This window comes from Myotis daubentonii, chromosome 3 (genome assembly GCF_963259705.1).
Source record: "Myotis daubentonii chromosome 3, mMyoDau2.1, whole genome shotgun sequence".
In the NCBI taxonomy this organism is placed as follows: Eukaryota; Metazoa; Chordata; class Mammalia; order Chiroptera; family Vespertilionidae; genus Myotis; species Myotis daubentonii.
Window position 1 is genome coordinate 24627096 of NC_081842.1, and position 18869 is coordinate 24645964.

Genomic DNA, 18869 nt, shown 5'->3' on the forward strand with positions numbered 1-18869 from the left:
CACCTGACAATGTAGGTATAATTTTTTTTATTGATTTTAGAGAGAAACGTCAGTACTATTTTGATTCATTTACAGCAGACAGCTATTGTGTTGGCCTTTGTCATTTTTTTATTAGATAATCTAAGGGAAAAGAGGTCAGTGCCCCTGACTAAATAGTCAAGTATTGCATGTTTTTAAAAAAACCTGTGGCACACCAGTTGATACTTGCTGGGTTAAGGAAAGGATTTGGAGAAACTAAAAAAAGCACACAGGAGATAAATGTGTTTTTCTTCACATACATGAAGAAAACCAGTATTATCTTGAAAACTTAGGAAAAGACTTTTTCTTCCAGAACCTTTTTTTCTTGTGTACAACATGTAAGAAAGAGAATTCATAGGCTTCTAGTCAGAGGTGGCTTTGATATTGAAATCCCCTGATCATGCACTTGAGCAGCCCTGCTTCTCTTTCCATGCTTACTTCAGTCACACATGAACAGATGATTGCAGAAGGAGGGAATGGTGGGTTATGATAACAGGTTCCTTCCTGGCTTACAGTATCTTAGCTAGTGGCCCCAGCAAACGGTGTACCTTCATCGAACTCTCAAGATAACCCGTTACAGTTTGGTTCGTGAGCCAAGGAAGGTAAATACTGATTGTCCATCCCAAAGAAGTAGTTGGGGTAAAGTTGAAACAACTATGCAGATGCTCCAAAAATGAGAGTTTTCTCCCAAAAGAAAAAGTGGTAAAAAAGATGTTAAACAGACAGATGTCCACTACAGTCTTTTGTTGTGTGTAGTCATGTTTATCTGCATTTTTAATATTTTAAGGCATTCACTCAGCATCTACTAAAGTCGATCTCTTCAAGAAGCTCACACTGGAGATGGGGAAGCAAAATAACATATTGCATACTTTATCGGGTGGTGCTAAGGGATAAGTAAAACCGGGATAATGGACAGGGTAGGGGTGGGGGAGAAGGCAGATAGACACAGTGGTTAGACAGGCCTTTGCTAGAGATATTTGAGCAGAGACTCAAAGGAAGTATGACTGCTAACCATGTGGATATTTGGGACAAGAGCATTCCAAGAAAAATGTAGAAAAGTACAAAGGCCCTCAGAGGCTGGTGTGTGCCAGAAATTTCTAGGAATACAAGGAAGCCAGAGTGGCTAGAGTAAAAAATGGAAGAGTCCAGATAATGTGGAGCCTGATAGGCCAGATCTCCAAGTGAAATAAAAAGCATTGGCGAGTGATATACAGGGAAGTGGTGTAACCTTGACAGGATTTTCCCCCTTGCATTAGGTTTTGGATCTATTTTTTGTTTTTGCAAACACATTGGCGTTAGCTTTCGATGCCACACAAAAGAGTGCCAATTTTATCCTATCTCCCCCCTTGTTAAAACACATGGAGAACTTAGGTTAGCAAATAAAATAACCACAATTTCTTCACCACTGGCAAGCCTATTGAGCACATAGTCTAAGCAGCGGTTCTCAGTCGCAACCCCTTTGGCGGTTGAACGACCCTTTCACAGGGGTCGCCTAAGACCATCCTGCATATCAGATATTTACATTACGATTCAGAACAGTAGCAACATTACAGTTATGAAGTAGCAACGAAAGTAATTTTATGGTTGGGTCACAACATGAGGAACTGTATTTAAAGGGCCAGAAGGTTGAGAACCACTGGAAAAGCATTATGAGACCAATAAGAGGCAAGGAAGTACCCTAAGAAAAAGTTGAAAAGATCTTTGAAAAGAGCTTGAGAGCATGAAGCCATTAAGAAGTAAATGGGTCATGTTCAGAGCTGAGCCATAGAATTTACCATGTGTTGTTATAACACTGTTTGTCTTGACATGGTGTGTTTTAGGGGGGGTTTTGAGGTGCTTTTTCCTTGATGTCTAATTTCTTTTAAATTCATTACGTTAACTCATACTGACAGAAGAAATTTACATGTAAGTAGTTGTGTTTGTTAACCTAGAAACATGCATTAAGTTTTCAATTTTTTTTAATTTCAGAATATGACAATGTGGCTGAAAGAGCTGGTAAAATAGAGGCTGAGGTTAAAAGATTACACAATATCATCGTAGAAATTAATAACCATAAGCTCAAGGCCCAACAAGACAAACTTGATAAAATAAATAAGCAATTAGATGAATGTGCTTCTGCTATTACTAAAGCCCAAGTAGCAATCAAGACTGCTGACAGGTAGAGTATGCATAGTACCCTAACCTGCCTTCCTCTTCCCTACCTCAACATTGGAAAGGAGTTAATAATTTCATTTTATTTTTGTGTGTGTGTGGGTTTTATTTGTTTGTTTGTTGGTAATCCTCACTCCAGGATATTTTTCCATTGATATTTAGAGAGAGTAGAAGAAAGTGGGAGAAGCAGAAAAACATTGATGTGAGAGAAACGCATCAATTGGTTGCCTCCCACACACACCCTGACCAGGACTGCGATCGGGCCTGCAACCAAGGCACCCTGAAGTCTGCAGGTCAAATCAGCTAGGGCGGAAAGGGGTTAATATTCAGTGTGCATTAAATTTTTCTGTTACTGTTACTTATTAAGCCTAGCAGACATGTTGCCTGAAAGGACTTTAGTGAGGAGAAAGCTATGCTAAACATTTGTCATGTGAGCAGTTAAAAACAAACAAACACACAGATACATAGATATTCTTGGCAAAGTGTAGTTCTGTTACCTCCCCAGCTGTTGTGAGGACATAGAAATTAGTTTTATTTCTCTGTTAGTGATTGGATCTAGGTCTTAGAAGAAAAGTAAGAGATAAAAATGAGATCTCTTGGCAAAACTGCCTTGGTAACCTACATTCTTAATTCTATTATTCCATTGTCCCAGATCACAAAAAGTTTATCCATTCATAGATCTTTTAAAATTAATTTTTAGATTGCTTATTGAAATGTTTTTAAAATAAAGCTAAGTATGTATAGAAAGTATTAAAATGTAAGCAGCTATTGCTTATCTTAAAATTAGAAAAAAACTAATTGCATATTAATTATCTGGTTTTTTCATTATTCCAGTGCCTTTTACTTAAAGGCTCTAATAAGCCATTTGTTAAGAATGGAAGTTTGCCTAAACACATTTGTTAACATAGAAATAACTATTAGTTTATTGATTTGAGAAAGAAAGAGAAACATTGATTGGTTGCATCCAATATGTGCCCTGACTGGGAATCAAACCCGCAACCTTTCGGTGTACAGGACAATGCTCCAACCAATTGAGCCACCCAGCCAGGGTGAACTGGAAGGTAATTTTTATTTGAATGTGTAGCTTTATGGGTATAGAGACTTAAGTTATTCCAGTCTGACAAGAAAGTAACAAAAGAATATACTCTAATAACTTTCCTTATAGTGTAAGATTGGATGATGCTAGAAGCTTATATAAGAAAGTTTCATTAATTTGTAATGAGAGTTTAATAAAATATACAACATCCCACAAGTGTATGTATAAACTTAAAAACTAGTGTAGGGGTGGTTTTATAAATCGTAAATTTCAAAATTTGTAATAGAAGAAGCATTGCATTAATATGTCATGAAAAATTCTTTGGTAGATTTTCAGAACAGATTAACAAGTCACACGAGCACATTTTTAACATATTATTTTGCTGGTTTAGAAATCTTAAAAAAGCGCAAGACTCTGTCTTTCGCACAGAAAAAGAAATAAGAGATACTGCGAAAGAAATAGGTGACTTAACAGCAGAGCTGAAAAGTCTTGAGGACAAAGCAACAGAGGTCATAAAGAATACAAATGCTGCAGAGGTAAGACTCAAGGGAGTTTAAGCAGTTGGATATATGACATCAATACCTTGCATAATAATTGTTCAATAGATTAAAACTTATAACTATATTAACTTGTATTTATACAATAAAATATAAGTACTGTATTGTAACTTTTGAATAAATAGTTTTAATTTAAAATGGAAGGGGCTTGGGGCAATTTCGGCTTTGCAATATGAAAAAACCTGTTTTTTATTGGGGAAAGCCATATATGTAGCAGTTCTTCTTGGTTTTTAGGAGTCCTTACCAGAGGTCCAGAAAGAACATCGTAATCTACTACAGGAACTAAAAGTAATTCAAGAAAATGAACATGCTCTTCAAAAAGATGCACTTAGTATTAAATTGAAACTTGAACAAATAGATGGTCACATTGCAGAACATAATTCTAAAATAAGATACTGGCAAAAAGAGGTGAGATTGTTAACATTTATTTAAAAATAATTTTAAAATACCCTTTATGAAAAAGGGTTGGGTGTGTGTGTGTGTGTGTGTGTGTGTGTGTGTGTGTGTGTGTGTTTGGGGTATATTATGATTCTTAATTCATGATATAATCACATCCCAGGCTTATAGGTTACATTAGGAACAATATGTAGTAATATTAAATACAGAAAAATCTGAGTAATTTTTAGTAGTCAACATTTCACTTACGGGCTGATGTGGAAATTTAACAGAATTTGGAACGCTACAACTATTTTTCTTGAAGTCCTTTGAAAAGTAGATACACAGATTAGTCACAAACCCTTGGTATATGTTGTTTAGGTAGATAGTTAAGTTGTCATATTGTTTTGACTCTTTAAACAATGAATGGTAGTACTGTGCCCTCCCTAACCTTCATTTCATTAAACTTTTAGATTTCAAAAATATCACTGCATCCCATAGAAGACAATCCTGTTGAAGAGATTTTAGTTCTGAGCCCAGAGGATCTTGAAGCAATCAAGAATCCAGATTCTATAACAAATCAAATTGCACTTTTGGAAGCCCAATGTCATGAAATGAAACCAAATCTTGGTGCCATTGCAGAGTATAAAAAGAAGGTATGAATAAACTATTACTGAATCATAACCAAAAATTCTTTTTTCATCCTCAGCCTAAATTGTGATCTTTGATTTTATATAATTAACAGTGTTCTCATCTCAAATTTAAAACTGAATATTTATTCTCACAAAAATACTCTTTTCATAGGAAGAATTATATTTACAACGGGTAGCAGAATTGGACAAAATTACTCATGAAAGAGATAATTTTAGACAGGCATATGAAGATCTTCGGAAACAAAGGCTTAATGAATTCATGGCAGGTTTTTATATAATAACAAATAAATTAAAGGAAAATTACCAAATGCTTACTTTGGGAGGCGATGCTGAACTGGAGCTTGTAGACAGCTTGGATCCTTTCTCTGAAGGAATCATGTTCAGGTTTGTAACTAAATGCTGAGTTTTGGATCTTCCTATTATATCACACTAGAGGCCCAATGCATGAAATTCATGCAAGGGACTCGGCCCTTGGAGCCCCGGCTTCGTCTGAAGGTCATTCAGCTGTCTGATCTAATCAGCATATTACGCTTTTATTATTATAGATAGCTCTCCAGATTCTTAGTATTTTTTTTTTAGGGGTGGGATATGAAGAATAGAAAATACACAACTTGTTCTGTTAAGTCTAAATACTAAATTTATTTACATATTGTCAGTTTTAGAGCATAAATTCTGTGCAAACAAATATTTAATTTTACACATCTTTTTCTTAAATCTTAGTCATTTAAGTTTAACATCAGGAATGTAAAATTGCAGAGTAAAAATTACATTGGAAATGGGGGAAGAATCGCAAAGAAGTACTTATTAACATGCTGGTTTAAATCTTAAAATTTTGGTAGATGTCCCTAAGGGTTCATCCTCCAATAACAGTTTTATAAAATTACCCCCAAAAAGTTTAGAATTGTAAAAAGCAAGTTAGAAATTCCTGAGGAAGGTAGTTATGGACTAACAAGATTTTCTTTATTTCAGTGTTCGACCACCTAAGAAAAGTTGGAAGAAGATTTTCAACCTTTCAGGAGGAGAGAAAACACTTAGTTCATTGGCTTTGGTATTTGCTCTTCATCACTACAAACCCACTCCCCTGTACTTCATGGATGAGATTGATGCAGCCCTTGATTTTAAAAATGTGTCCATTGTTGCATTTTATATATATGTAAGTAATCATTTAGAGGTTTTTACCCTAAAAATTTTACGGGTTCATCAGATATTGCACATGGAATTCGTTGACTTACCGTATTACTTGTTTTTTTCCAAACTGTTCTCTGTGTCCTGGGGTGTCAAAGGAGGCAAAGTCCTTTACTTGAGCCAAATATTTGCATTTTGGGAAAGTGAAATATAAATTAATAATGTAAGTTAGTAGCAGAAACACAGCTAGAATCTTCTGTCTCTGCGTAGATTTTTTTTTTAAATTTCAGAGAGGGAGAGAGATAGGAACATCAATGATGAGAGAGAATCATTGCTGCCTCCTCCATGCTCCCACTCTAGGGATCCAGCCCACAAACCAGGCATGTGCCCTGACTGGGAAACAGACTATGACCTCTTGGTTCATAGGTCTACGCTCAACCATTGAGCCACACTGGCCAGGCTACATCTTTTTTTTTTTAATCCACTAAGACTTCTAAGCAACCATCCTTCCAGAAATCCTCAAATTCCTCTCAAATCCAAATACTGTTTCAAAAATTATCCCATCATTCCTGTTCATTTTAATTGTTAATATTATATTAAATTCATTGCCTAAAATAGAAGCTTAGATGTTTATGATGTACCTTTTAATACTTTATATTTCTAACTTATTCTTTTTTTCTCTTTAGGAACAAACAAAAAATGCCCAGTTCATAATCATTTCTCTTCGAAATAATATGTTTGAGATTTCAGATAGACTAATTGGAATTTATAAGACATACAATATAACAAAAAGTGTTGCAGTAAACCCAAAAGAAATTGCATCTAAAGGACTTTGTTAAACTTGTTTATACTGAAGATTCGTCGAAGCTAATCAACATAGACTCGGTGTATTATATTACTGATTTTTCTATTTGTGAAGGATTATAAACTGTATAATATTCATATTCCTAAACTTGATCGTGTAAACTGGCTTCTATTTTATGCTGTTACAAGTCTAATAAAATATCCTCCCTGCTTCTAGGAGATTGTAAGAATCTGATAATTTTCTAAGCAGCAGACTATGGAGAAAACAAGATGCCTGGAGTTCAGGTTACTGCCCTTCCCCCCCTATTGCTACCAGCAGAGTTAAAAGAATGTTAGTTAACATTCAAGTTCTAAACTAGTTCATGTTATCAAGATGCAACATACTCTCATGGACCTTTGACGTACAGTGGAAAAACTTGCCAACTATTAGTTTATAAATTCCAAAGGCATTCCATTTAATTTACTAATTTAGACAATCACTATTTATTACCCAAATACTGGGGGCATATTTTTTTATGAGTCATTTTTATTTATAAGGGTGAGAATTTAGTTTATATGCTTTTCTAAAACTTGGTGTTTAAAACACTTGCAAGAGGGCCAGCAAACTGAGAAAGTCTGAACACAACCAGGATATTGCATACAGTGACAAAAAGAAATACCCACTACAGTTGCTTCATAAAAAGAATGAAATATTGCCGAAACTGGTTTGGCTCAGTGGATAGAGTGTCGGCCTGCGGACTGAAAGGTCCCAGGTTCGATTCCGGTCAAGGGCATGCATGTACCTGGGTTGCGGGCATATCCCCAGTAGGAGATGTGCAGGAGGCAGCTGATCGATGTTTCTCTCATCGATGTTTCTAACTCTCTCCCTTCCTCTCTGTAAAAAATCAATAAAATATATTTAAAAAAAAAAAAAAGAATGAAATATATATGGGTTAATGTCTAGAGTGTAAATGGAAATTAAGAGGGAGGATTGTTTTTGCCTGCCCATTGATTGCCAGGGTTTGGAGCAGTTTTTGTTTGACACTGTATTAGCTCAAGAAATAGACTACTGGAAATAAGTTGGCAACAATTTGGTTTTCAGAAGGAATATTGGTATTGAATCAGAAGTCTTTGTCCTTACTGTTCAATTTCTAGATATTGATCCTGAGGACTTAGTTACTTAGCTCATTATGCAGTAAAGCATTATTTAGGTACTAAAAATCCAACAAAGGTCTGTATCAACATAGCCATTCAAAATGTAAATAACATTAGTGTGCATTTAAATAAAGATCTGAAACTCAAGTGTGGTCATTTAATTTTATTTTCTTATATTTTTATTTCAGAGAATATGGAGAGGGATAAATAGGAACATCAATAATGAGAATCATTGATCGGCTGCTGCCTGGACACCCCACATGGGGTTCAAGCCCGCAACCCTGGCATGTGACCTGGTTCATAGGTTGACACTGAGCCACACAGGCTGGCCTGTTTAGTTTTAACTGCACTGGGGAAAGGCACTGCCTCATTTGGATGTGTCTGGAGTCTTGGAAGCTTGCTATCCAGTTCTCCTACAAACGGATCTTGAGAGCTTTGGAGGCTCTAGCAGGCGAGCAATTACTTGTATGCCCCTTGACAGAAAAACTGGTTAAACCCGGACAACTTCGGGAGAGAGACACATGGAGTGGTGAGGGAGGAAGGAGACACCCATCACCCATGCCTAGCTAGCCAGATAGCCGAATCAACCCTGCTGATTAATGGGGTGACATGTCACAGCCTGGTCATTTGTTTTCAGTCATGGAAGGGAAAAGTAACTCAGGCTATAATTATAACCAAGTGCTTTTACATTAGTGAGAGTAGAGCTGAGTGGAATTAAATATTACACTTTAATAACAAAGTGCACAATACCCACCCACAACCCATATGAAAACTCCAAAGTTACCACTCCTGAGTTTGAGTGCCTTAAGACAATAAAAGTAAAATATAAAGAGTTTATTAAAATATATACTTTTGTTATATGTGAAACTTAGAAATATTTTAATATACACTTTAAATTTTACACAATCTCATCTTCCCAGTAAAAGTACAAAAGAGAACAGCATGTTTAAGAATCAGGCATAACTTGGAGATACTGTGGGTTTGGTTCCAGACCACCCACCACAATACAATAAAGCGAATCAAACAAATTTTTTTGGTTTCCTAGTGCATATAAAGGTTACGCTTGTGCTACACATAATTGCAATCTATTCAGTATGCAACACCATTATATCTTTTAAAAATACCTTAATTTAAAAATGCTATATTGCTAAAAAATGCTAACCATCTGAGTTTTCAGCAAGTTGTAATTTTTTTGGTGCAGATAAACTTGACACAAGGTTGCAACTAAACCTTCAGTCGCAAAATAAAAAACCAATGTTCTGCAAAAGTGCCATAAAACGAGGTATGCCTGTACTGACTGTATTCATGTATACTATATAAGTTTTGTCCACTAAAAACTGGCAAGAGTCCCCCATATATTACATGGCCTTGAACAAATTTTTTGTGGTTTTTCATCTAAGCAGGGGTGGGGGGTCATACCTACTTCACAAATGTGAAATTAAGTATTTGACACATTTCAGTGCTTATGAATATTTTTACATGTATTTAAAGCTACATGTTTTTTGTGTTGTGACTAATGCTTTAATCAAAATCTCAAATGTTCTTTGCCCACACAGTAGTTAATTGTGTGAGGTATATTATGATGCTGGTCATAAAGAGACCTAGCCAGCCATCTTAGTGTTGGCTCTCTTTTAAGTAAAATTCAAGGAAATAAGATTAAATTGGTACTTAGGCATTAGCATAAGAGAATGTTTGGCAAAAAAAAAAAAGTGTAAGTTTTTAAGACAAATACAGTTAACATGCTGACATCTAAGTCTAATGAGAACAGAATACGTAACGTTTCAAAATTTTTATCCAAGAACTTAGTTGGCAACTGAACACTACACTAAACTTAAATATAATCCTAAAGTAACACAAACCACAGAATACTCTTAGAAAATGTTGCTGTTTGTTCTCTAACAACACTTAAGATTTCCAAAAGCAATAGCTTTATTAGAAGTGAATGTTGATAAACAATTTTCAGGCTCTTAAATCCATCTAAAACAATGTGTGGATCTGGTTTATTTGATCAAAAACATCTTTAAGCAATCCCTTATCATTTTAGACTTTGCTGCTTGATTTTAAAACCTCACCATCTTTATTTGCCCATGCAAAAGAATCAAGCCACATCAAAAATAAGTGCATAGGTACTTAACAGATTTTACCATCTTTTTTTCTAAAAGCTATGTATGAAGAACTGCAAAGTCAATCACTACAGCCATATAAACGCTAAAAGACAATATTGGTAAAACAATGTTTAAATGCCACAACAATATAAAGTCAACCTCTCAAATCCATTAAAAAGGATAGTACTCAAATCAACTAGATTTTATTCTAGTTTTCAGACCAAAAACCAGAGACACTGCTTCATTTCTGATACATTTCTATCCAACAGAAACATGATTTAAAATATTTCTATATATTTGTTGCAATTCTAATAGTTTAGTTGGCTATTTTACTCATCCATGCAACCCATATTTCTTCATTTAGCAATGGTTGTTAGTCCCTGTTTAGAAAAAGCCTATTTGAATTTAGATTTGCATTTTCAACGAAAGACTATTTTCCACATGAATTCCTTCAGTAAATGTAGAGTGTGATATAGCATACCCTTTAAATTGTGCAGATTGTTAGATAAACTTTGGTAAACAGATATAGAGACTTCAGAAAAACACAATGAAGTATTTTCATTTAGAAAGGTTATTATGTGTTGGTTAAAAAAGAGGATCAACATCAGTATCACTGAAATTACTGTAACTGTAACAATGTTTAGAATCTTAAAAAATTCAACTTCCTTTTCATCAGCAGGCCAGGAACATGGCATCCTGGTTGAAGAAATTTTCATTTCAGGAATGAGAAGTTTCTTAATTTGTCCAATTTCTGTTATGCTCCAATCTTCTTTCAATACTTGGCTTACTCGAGGATAAATTTCAATACGCTGGACCTCGGGAAGTGGACTTTGTTTCAAGACCTGCACACGCTGACGGACATCATCAACTTTTTCAAGAAATTTAAGTGGGGACTCCTCTTGTAAAGATGTTGTCAATGTCATTAATTCAAGCTGCTGCTTCCTCATGTCTCTTATTCTTTCAATTTGTGGAGTATATTCTTGATTAATCAGATTGCCAACATCAGAGAGAGCAGTTAGGAAGTTTTTTTTTTTCTGTTCTAATATATCACTAAGCTCCTTAAAATACTGGAGAACAACTTCTTTATCACTTTGGACCACTTTCTCCGAATGAGATTTTTCTTCTTCCAGCTTTTCAATAAGACAAGTAAGGTCTGTCCAGTGTGCGTCAGTTAACTGTTCCAGCAGTTTTTGCGGCGTGTCCTTCTCTTTCAGATAGGCACTTTGAAGATCATCTATAGGATGACCATGATGTTGGCCTATGGTAAGGCAATGACCACAAACTAATTTTTTATCTAGTAGACAGTATACATTTAAGGGTTGCCTGTAATGTTCAGGGCAAGTGACAATATCTGGATGATCTTCTTGCTGGTACTTTTCAATAATAGCCCTTAATGCAAAATTAACAGGTAAAGATTCAATCCCAGTTGAAGCAATTTCAATAATACTTCTGCAATTAGGGCACTTTAGTGGAATTCGTAATGGTCTCCATATATAAAAGTTACCAGATGCCTGAAGAACATTTTCCAAGCAGTTTCTACAAAATGTATGAGAGCATGGTAGTACACGGGGATCTTCAAAAATACTGTAACAAATGGGACATGTTAACTCGTCCTCAAAATTGTACATTTTCTGTCAAGAGAAAAAAGTATTTTAAGTCTACATATAACAAAGATAATTGCACATACATAAAGTCTTAGTTGTTACCCTCCAAATAGTTAATATACTGTACTTGTCATTTAAAAGAGGATAATTAAGGTATTTATTAAGATTTTTTTAATTTAATGCGGTATCATCTTTAAGAGCAAAACAAAACAATTCTAATTTCTAATGCTTCAAATTGAAGTTATTTTAGTTTGTTCCTATGTAATGAAGATTTAAATTCGGTCTTCTGCTGAAGTCTGCTTAATGGTTATAACTATTCTGTGAAACTTCCTACATTCTAAAATGCTAAAATAAGTTAGGCTTAGCAAAATTACATTCTTAAATTCAAAAGAATTCATGCTCTCAGCTCAACCACAGTTTCTAAAGTAAGTTACTAAATTTCTCTAGTAACTCTTATTATAAATTTCTTATTTCTTAAACTGGATGACTGGTGTGCTTACATAGTGTAATACTCTAAAGTCATTTTATGTTTTACTTATTTGTAATTTTGAGAGCACATTCATTAAAGCTGGAGACAGTGCAACAAGGAAAGCTTAGGATAGAATAAGCAACAGGAGAGAGTCTAGGTGGGGCTGCTTTGACTCTAGAAATGTCAAAGTAATTTTAATTTGAAGATTTAGAAGAGAAAAACATTTTTTAATTGGTCCTTGCAATAAAAATCAGTTTCAAAAATGAAGTGTGGTAAAAAAAAAATTACTGACCACTAGAATATGAGTGGTAAAGAACACCATTAGTCATCTCTCCTTAATGCAAGAAGCTGAGCAATAGTTCAGAGACCCTCTTTGACAGAAGTAACTTGACCTCTTAGCAAGCTATTACTGACATTTCCAACAAGCCTACAGTTTTGCACCTTATCACCTTTTAATACTCCTTTGTACCTATCAATGCAAGCCACAATCCCAGGTATAGAGAAAAATCAAGTCACACCACTGTTTCAAGAATTTTGAAAAGCAAAACAAAAAACCCAATGTCATTCAGGTAATTACCAAATCCTCCTCTATAAAAAGATTAATAAAAGTTTGAGAAAACAAATTATACTTTCGCCCTGGCCAGTGTGGCTCAATTGGTTGGGCATCATCTTATGCACCAAAAGATTGTAGGTTCTATTCCCAGGCAGGGTACATGCCCAGGTCAGGGCACATGCCCAGGGTGCACACTCGATCCTCGGTAGGATCAATGTTCCTTCTCACATCGGTGTTTCTCTCTCCTCCTTCCCACTCTCTAAAAATAAAAAATAAAAATATTTTTTCAAACAAGAAATTTATACTTTTCATAAACATAAAAACCTCTTTAGACTTTTTAGCTCTATGCTCCTTTCACCATTTTCAAAATCAAATTCTTATTCATGCTTCAAATCTCAACTTAAATCCTTATCTCCTGATTAAGTGCCCTGTTAATCTCAGCTAAACTGCTGCACTTCCCCTTCACAGCATTTAACTGGATTTTATTTTGTTACATTTTTCTATCCACTAGAATGTAAACCTGCAATGAGGACAGAAATTGTGTCCAAAGCACAAAATGTGACACATAGTAAGCATTCACTCACAAGTAAACACTGCTTCTTAAGCAGTGGTTCTCAACCTTCTGGCCCTTTAAATACAGTTCCTCACGTTGTGCCCCAACCATAAAATTATTTTCGTTGCTACTTCATAACTGTAATCTTGCTACTGTTACGAATTGTAATGTAAATATCTGATATGCAGGATGGTCTTAGGCCACCCCTGTGAAAGAGTCGTTCGACCACCAAAGGGGTCGCGACCCACAGGTTGAGAACCGCTGCTCTTAAGAAACGAATGTGAATGCCAGATCTTAGTTGTTTGGTTTCTTTAAAACAGCAAAACCTCTTAGGAAAAGCTGTAACAGTTGAGTACATCAGAAAACACACTCCCTTCAGACTGACCAATACTCAGAACCCTAATCAACCAGGATGTGTCACACAGAGACTAAACTTCACCGTGAAACATTCCAGGAAACTAACGTAACTGGCAACACTAGAGATGACACTCACTGCACACAAATTCAAGTGAGGACGTGTTGGGGCAACTTCATGGCTCTAGCCTGTATCTACAGAGAGCTCCGAAATCACACAGAAGCACCAAAGAAAACAACACATTTCTCAGAGTATTTCAGTGATGTCATGAAGGGACAGAATAGCAAGTAACAAGGAATAAGACTTGAGAGGTGGGAATATATTCAACTTAGATTTAATATTAGTTATTTAATGCTTAAGTACAAAAATTACCCTTGAAACAGAATGCAACCTTTCCCTCCAAAGCCCTATATTTGTCAAAAGCTACAAAACATTTTCTAAGACCCCATTTAGGGAACCCAAAAGCTCAACTTTCTTTCAAATGAGGAATTCACGACAATACTGTAAAGAAAATATCTCCTGAGCTCATATAAAAATGGAAGCAAATATTATGGTCTCAAAGTTACTTCAATAATATGTAAAATTTTAAATAAAATTTCATCAGAAATGTGTGGAAAACTTGAAGATACAGAAATCAAATTCTACTCTTGGACTACCTTCTTCTTGCTGATTTATTAAGAACTAATTTTATGCAAGAAATTCATGAGAAGTCAGATACTGAGAAGCAAGCCTAGTTGACAATAACTATAAAACCAGGGACTTTCTGACTCTGGTTGCTGCCTGAGAAACAAAAGATAGATACAGCTGGTTATCACTGAGAAGCTAGTGCTTCCAGAAACTAGTATGAAGTTTTATGCACCAGAAATGTTCCATAACCAGCCTAAACTCTTAATGGGAAGAAAAGGAGCAAAAAACTTTAGGCTATGTATATTTTCTAGGATAAATATGTTAGATTTTAGTTATGCTGTATGTATGTAACAACACTGAACCCTATAAGACAATGAATCAATGCCTTCAATACAGGGATGGGCAAAAATATGTTTATAATAATAAATAATTCAATAATTAATGAATAAATAATAATACAAGAATAAATGTGTTTTGTGTACTCACAACTGTAAACCTACCTTTGCTCCACCCTATATTCTCAAGGAAAAAAATGGCTTCCAACCTAAAATTCTATACAAAAACTAGAGGCTCAGTGCATGAAATTTGTGCATTGGTAGGGTCCCTAGCGACTGCCGGCCAGGTACTCCCTCCCTTCCCCCAGCCGGCCCCGCCCCCTGGTTGAACTCCCGGACAAGAGGACAATTTGCATCCTACACTTTAATTATATAGAAAACTTTTCAATGTTGACTAAAATAGTTTTGACATGAGAGTTCTCAAAAATAAACACGTCCCCATCCTCCCTCTCTCTCTCTCTCTGCTCTCCACCATATGAAGACCCAGCAAGAAAATGGCCATCTGTAAACCAGGAAGAGAGCTCTCACCAGAACCCAACTGGTAAGATTTTGATCTTAGACTTTCTAGCCTCCAGAACTGTGAGGAATAAATGCTTAAGGCACCCAGTCTATAACAGCCCAAACTAAGAAAATTACATAATTATATTGGGGGGAGGGAATATGAGAAGGAAATTGCATTTAAGCACTAAATCTTCCCATATAAGAAGTCAATGCATATCTATAAGAGAAAAATCAAGAAATAACATAAAAGGCCTATTATTTAGAAATACTTAAAAGAAATGAAAGTGCTTGCTTCTGGAGTGCAGGAATCAGGAGTGAAGAGAGTGAGGGCAGAGAGCTGCCCCCCTTTTTTTTTTCATTATAAACTTAAAATGCTGTTTTAATTTCAACTATTAACATGCAATTAAAAATATAATAAAATTTTAAAGAAAAAAAATAAAGGCAAGAAATACTATAAACATCCTGGCAGAAAAGTAAGATACCTAAAAAAGGAGCACAGGAACATAATGGTCTCCAAATTGTCCTCGGGGAGTCTATAATTTCCAAAGATGGCCACAACAACTATCACCCACATATGCTCTTCTGTAATGTGACTTCGCTGGTACTCCCCCATCAACAGATGAATTCTATTCTCCCGCCCTCCAAACCCCCCCCAAAAATCTAGACAGGACGTGTGTGACTGCTCTGACCAGCAGGACACAGTACAAGTGATGCTGCAACAGTTCTGGGTATGGCCCTTAACTAGCCTGATAGGTTGCTGAGAGAGACCCACTGGAGAAGCAATGAGGTGTGTCAACATGTAAGTGAAAGAGCCATCTCGGACCACAGCCAGCCAAATCTTCAGATGTTGGTTACACCTCAGCAAATACCCAGAACATCTCCAAAGCAACAAGGAATGCTAGAAGACAACGTAGCAATGTCCACAGGGTCTGGGAAATAACAGGACCTTAGAATTCTGTACCCAGCCAATATGTAATTTACTGGCGTGAAACAACAATAAAAACACTCTCAGCAAAATCTATAGGGTTAAAAACAATTCTAGAGAGCATAGCTGAAGCCATACACCGTCATTACCAAAGTGGCATACTTTCATTAATCCAATATAACATGCTCTTTTCCTCCAATGAGTACTAAAAGCCCAAGAAAAATTGATAATTAGTTCAAGATTTCCTGCTTCTGTTTTAAAAGTCACCAAGAAATATGAATATAAAAAATCTTCTCAGTAAGACATCTGAGGCTACATCATCTAGTAACAAATTATTTCACAAATTTCTTGTGTTTAAGTATCAAAAACACATTTTTTAATTTCTAAACTTTGTATGCAGTCTTTCCCCTGGGGACTGATTTCCTATGGAGTCTCCACAATGTCTAACCAGCCTGTTATGGCGGGGCCAGCACTGACAACAAATGATGGAGAATGAAGCAGTACCAAAAATATCACTGCTATTCTCCCGTGGAAACAGTATTTGTAAGTTTTAATTCACTAACGCAGGGGTCCTCAAACTACGGCCCGCGGGCCACATGAAAATACAAATATTGCATTTGTTCCCGTTTTGTTTCTTTACTTCAAAATAAGATATGTGCAGTGTGCATAGGAGTTTGTTCATAGTTGTTTTTTTTTAAACTATAGTCCGGCCCTCCAACGGTCTGAGGGACAGTGAACTGGCCCCCTGTTTAAAAAAGTTTGAGGACCCCTGGACTAACGTGTTATTGCCTTTCATCTCTAAACATGAGTGGTAATGAAACACTCACTGCACTTTACAATCACTAAATATTTACATTATAGTTAGATGACTTGCTCTAGGACGCACAGTGTGAGTCAGCTGTAAGTCTGGAAAAGTGCCACCACCCAGATTGGGGTTCACATCTTTGTGGCCCTAACTGATAACAAGCACATTTCAGGCAATTAAAGGCTTACTTTAGAAATACTACAATTCTGCCTCCTATACACGTAGGTTAAGTTTTTAAAATATTTTCGTGCATATAAACTGTACAAAACAGTAAAGGATCACCACAACTCTTTCAAATTAAAAAAAAAAAAAATCCCATCCTCAGATCTAATTTTAACTGCACATCTGTACTGTTTTCCTGCATTCTGGCATCAACCTGTTTCCCCAAACTAAAAAGAAGTGATGCAATTTAACCAGAGAGTAAAATTTTTCTGAAAATTTATTTTGTATTCACTTGCTCTCCCAGAGCTTACCTGCTTTGTTGGTCTTCTAGTTTGGACACTGACGATATTGTATCTTGTCCAACTTTTCCAGATTCTTTTCTTGTTATTCTAAAATCAAAATAGTTTTAATGTTTCAGAGGTTACATTCTAAAAATACACATTAAATACGACACCACAAGAATGGTTTCTCTCTCACTGTCTTTGATGTTTACCTTCCTCTTGCCACACTGTGTTTTTTTAAAAAGTCGTGAAAAACATCACCAGTTGCTGCAGCAGCAGGCGCGGTATCATTTGTTCCTTCAAAGTCCCAATGATCCTGCGCCTCTTTTCTAACGTCAAGTACCTTCTGAGCCCCAAGGAGTGTCAGCCGACCCTGGTGACGGGCGGGGGCAAACACTCGCGGCCACTTCGGGTCGCTTCGAGGTCAGCAGACAGGAGGCATCCACGGCCCTGGACCGTGTTGCCAGCTTAACGCTGCAATAGCGGCTTCGGCGGCTCCATCACGGCGCCTGTTTACCTTTCCGCTCTGCCATCAAAATAGTACTGGGAGACCCGGGGTCACGTTCACTTAATGCACCTCAGAACTGAGGGTGCACATCTGTAAAATGGGCACAAATACTCCTCCCCTGGTAAGTCCTCAAAAGAACCTCGGACCAAAGGGCTCAAAACAGCAGTGCCCCCTCCCTCCCCCTCCCCTTCCCCGGAGGCAGACGAGGAGCCTCCGGGCCTCCCCCCCCCGAAGTGCCTCCGCCGGCTCGGCTCCCGCGGAGGGCGCCCCGCTCCGCTCCCGGCCCCACCCCGGAGGGCCGCTCCCTCACAGAGAGGCGGTTCCGTGCTGGAGAGAGGAGGACGAGCTTCCCGAACCCCCCAAACGCGGCCGGAGGGAAGAATAGATGCGGGTCCCCAGCCCACTCCCTCCATCACGCCCCTCCACTCTCCTCTACACCCACGCAGGACAGCAGCCTCTGCCCCAGGCAGCGGAGAGGAGTCCAGCGCCGCCGCCTGCACTCACCCGGCGAGGGTCAGACAGGCAGCCTCACGAGCCAGAACGGAGCGCGCCGGCCTCCACGCGGACGCAGAGCACTGCCTCGCCTCCCCGCCCTCCGCCCTGAGGGCCTCCAGGTGCCCAGACGGGGCGGGGCTTCGCGGAGCCTCCGACGCAGGTGCGGTCTCCCGGCAACATTCAATTGCGGAGCGTCGGCCAATGGGAAAGCGCGCGGGGCCGCCGTTCGAAAGTAAACGGCCTACGGCGCCTGCGGAGGCGGGGGCGTGGCCGCCAGGGATTGGCTGGAGGCCCGGCTTTCCGCGCCTGCGCACTAGGTGCGGGCGACCTCAGGGAGCCTCGGGCGGCGCTCTGCGGGTGGTGCTTGGGGTCTGGGACGCTTCCGGGAGCCGCGGAGCCCGGATGGGCTCATGCAGTTCATACAGGAACGGTTCATAGGACGATTTTTTTACGTGGAGCCTGGGACGTCCATTGGTACCTCGCAGGTTCCCTGCGCGGAGAAGTCTCCGCCCGCCCGCCCGGACGGCAGACGCAGGCCTTCGGGTCGGCCCCTGAGCCCGGTGCTTTGTTTTCGGAACCTGGACCCCTGGCCCTGCCCGAGCGCGGGGCAGGCGTGGGAAGCGGGGCCTCTTGTCCTTAAAGGGAACTCGCCCTGTGAGCGCCGGTGGGACCTGGGGCTCGGGAGGACGACCTGCCCCTCTCTCTACGCTTCCCACGCCCGTGTTTTCCACTTGAAAT

General features: G+C 38.1%; 2 protein-coding genes across 4 annotated transcripts in view; one reads left to right on the forward strand and one right to left on the reverse strand.

Annotated features, from left to right (window-relative positions):
- SMC4 (structural maintenance of chromosomes 4) overlaps nucleotides 1-6935 on the forward strand; it is a 34518-nt gene extending 27583 nt beyond the window's left edge. Inside the window, exons 18-24 of the mRNA XM_059686913.1 lie at nucleotides 1987-2176; nucleotides 3597-3741; nucleotides 3997-4170; nucleotides 4611-4793; nucleotides 4942-5174; nucleotides 5760-5943; nucleotides 6602-6935. Of these exons, the coding sequence (XP_059542896.1) occupies nucleotides 1987-2176; nucleotides 3597-3741; nucleotides 3997-4170; nucleotides 4611-4793; nucleotides 4942-5174; nucleotides 5760-5943; nucleotides 6602-6754 (1262 nt within the window). The 3' untranslated portion in view covers nucleotides 6755-6935. The remainder of the gene's footprint in view (nucleotides 1-1986; nucleotides 2177-3596; nucleotides 3742-3996; nucleotides 4171-4610; nucleotides 4794-4941; nucleotides 5175-5759; nucleotides 5944-6601) is intronic.
- Nucleotides 6936-8669: 1734 nt separating this feature from the next.
- On the reverse strand, nucleotides 8670-18853 carry TRIM59 (tripartite motif containing 59). Of its 3 annotated transcripts, none has more exons than XM_059686916.1 (3): nucleotides 18141-18853; nucleotides 17159-17236; nucleotides 8670-11589 (listed from the first exon to the last, which is right to left on the reverse strand). In XM_059686916.1, exon 3 carries the CDS (start codon nucleotides 11584-11586, stop codon nucleotides 10378-10380), a length of 1209 nt encoding a protein of 402 aa, XP_059542899.1. In that variant the 5' UTR covers nucleotides 11587-11589; nucleotides 17159-17236; nucleotides 18141-18853; the 3' UTR covers nucleotides 8670-10377. The 3 variants fall into 3 exon arrangements, with proteins under 3 accessions (XP_059542899.1, XP_059542898.1, XP_059542900.1); XM_059686915.1 differs by lacking the exon at nucleotides 18141-18853 and adding an exon at nucleotides 17390-18119; XM_059686917.1 differs by lacking the exon at nucleotides 18141-18853 and adding an exon at nucleotides 17341-18119.
- Nucleotides 18854-18869: the final 16 nt, after the last annotated feature.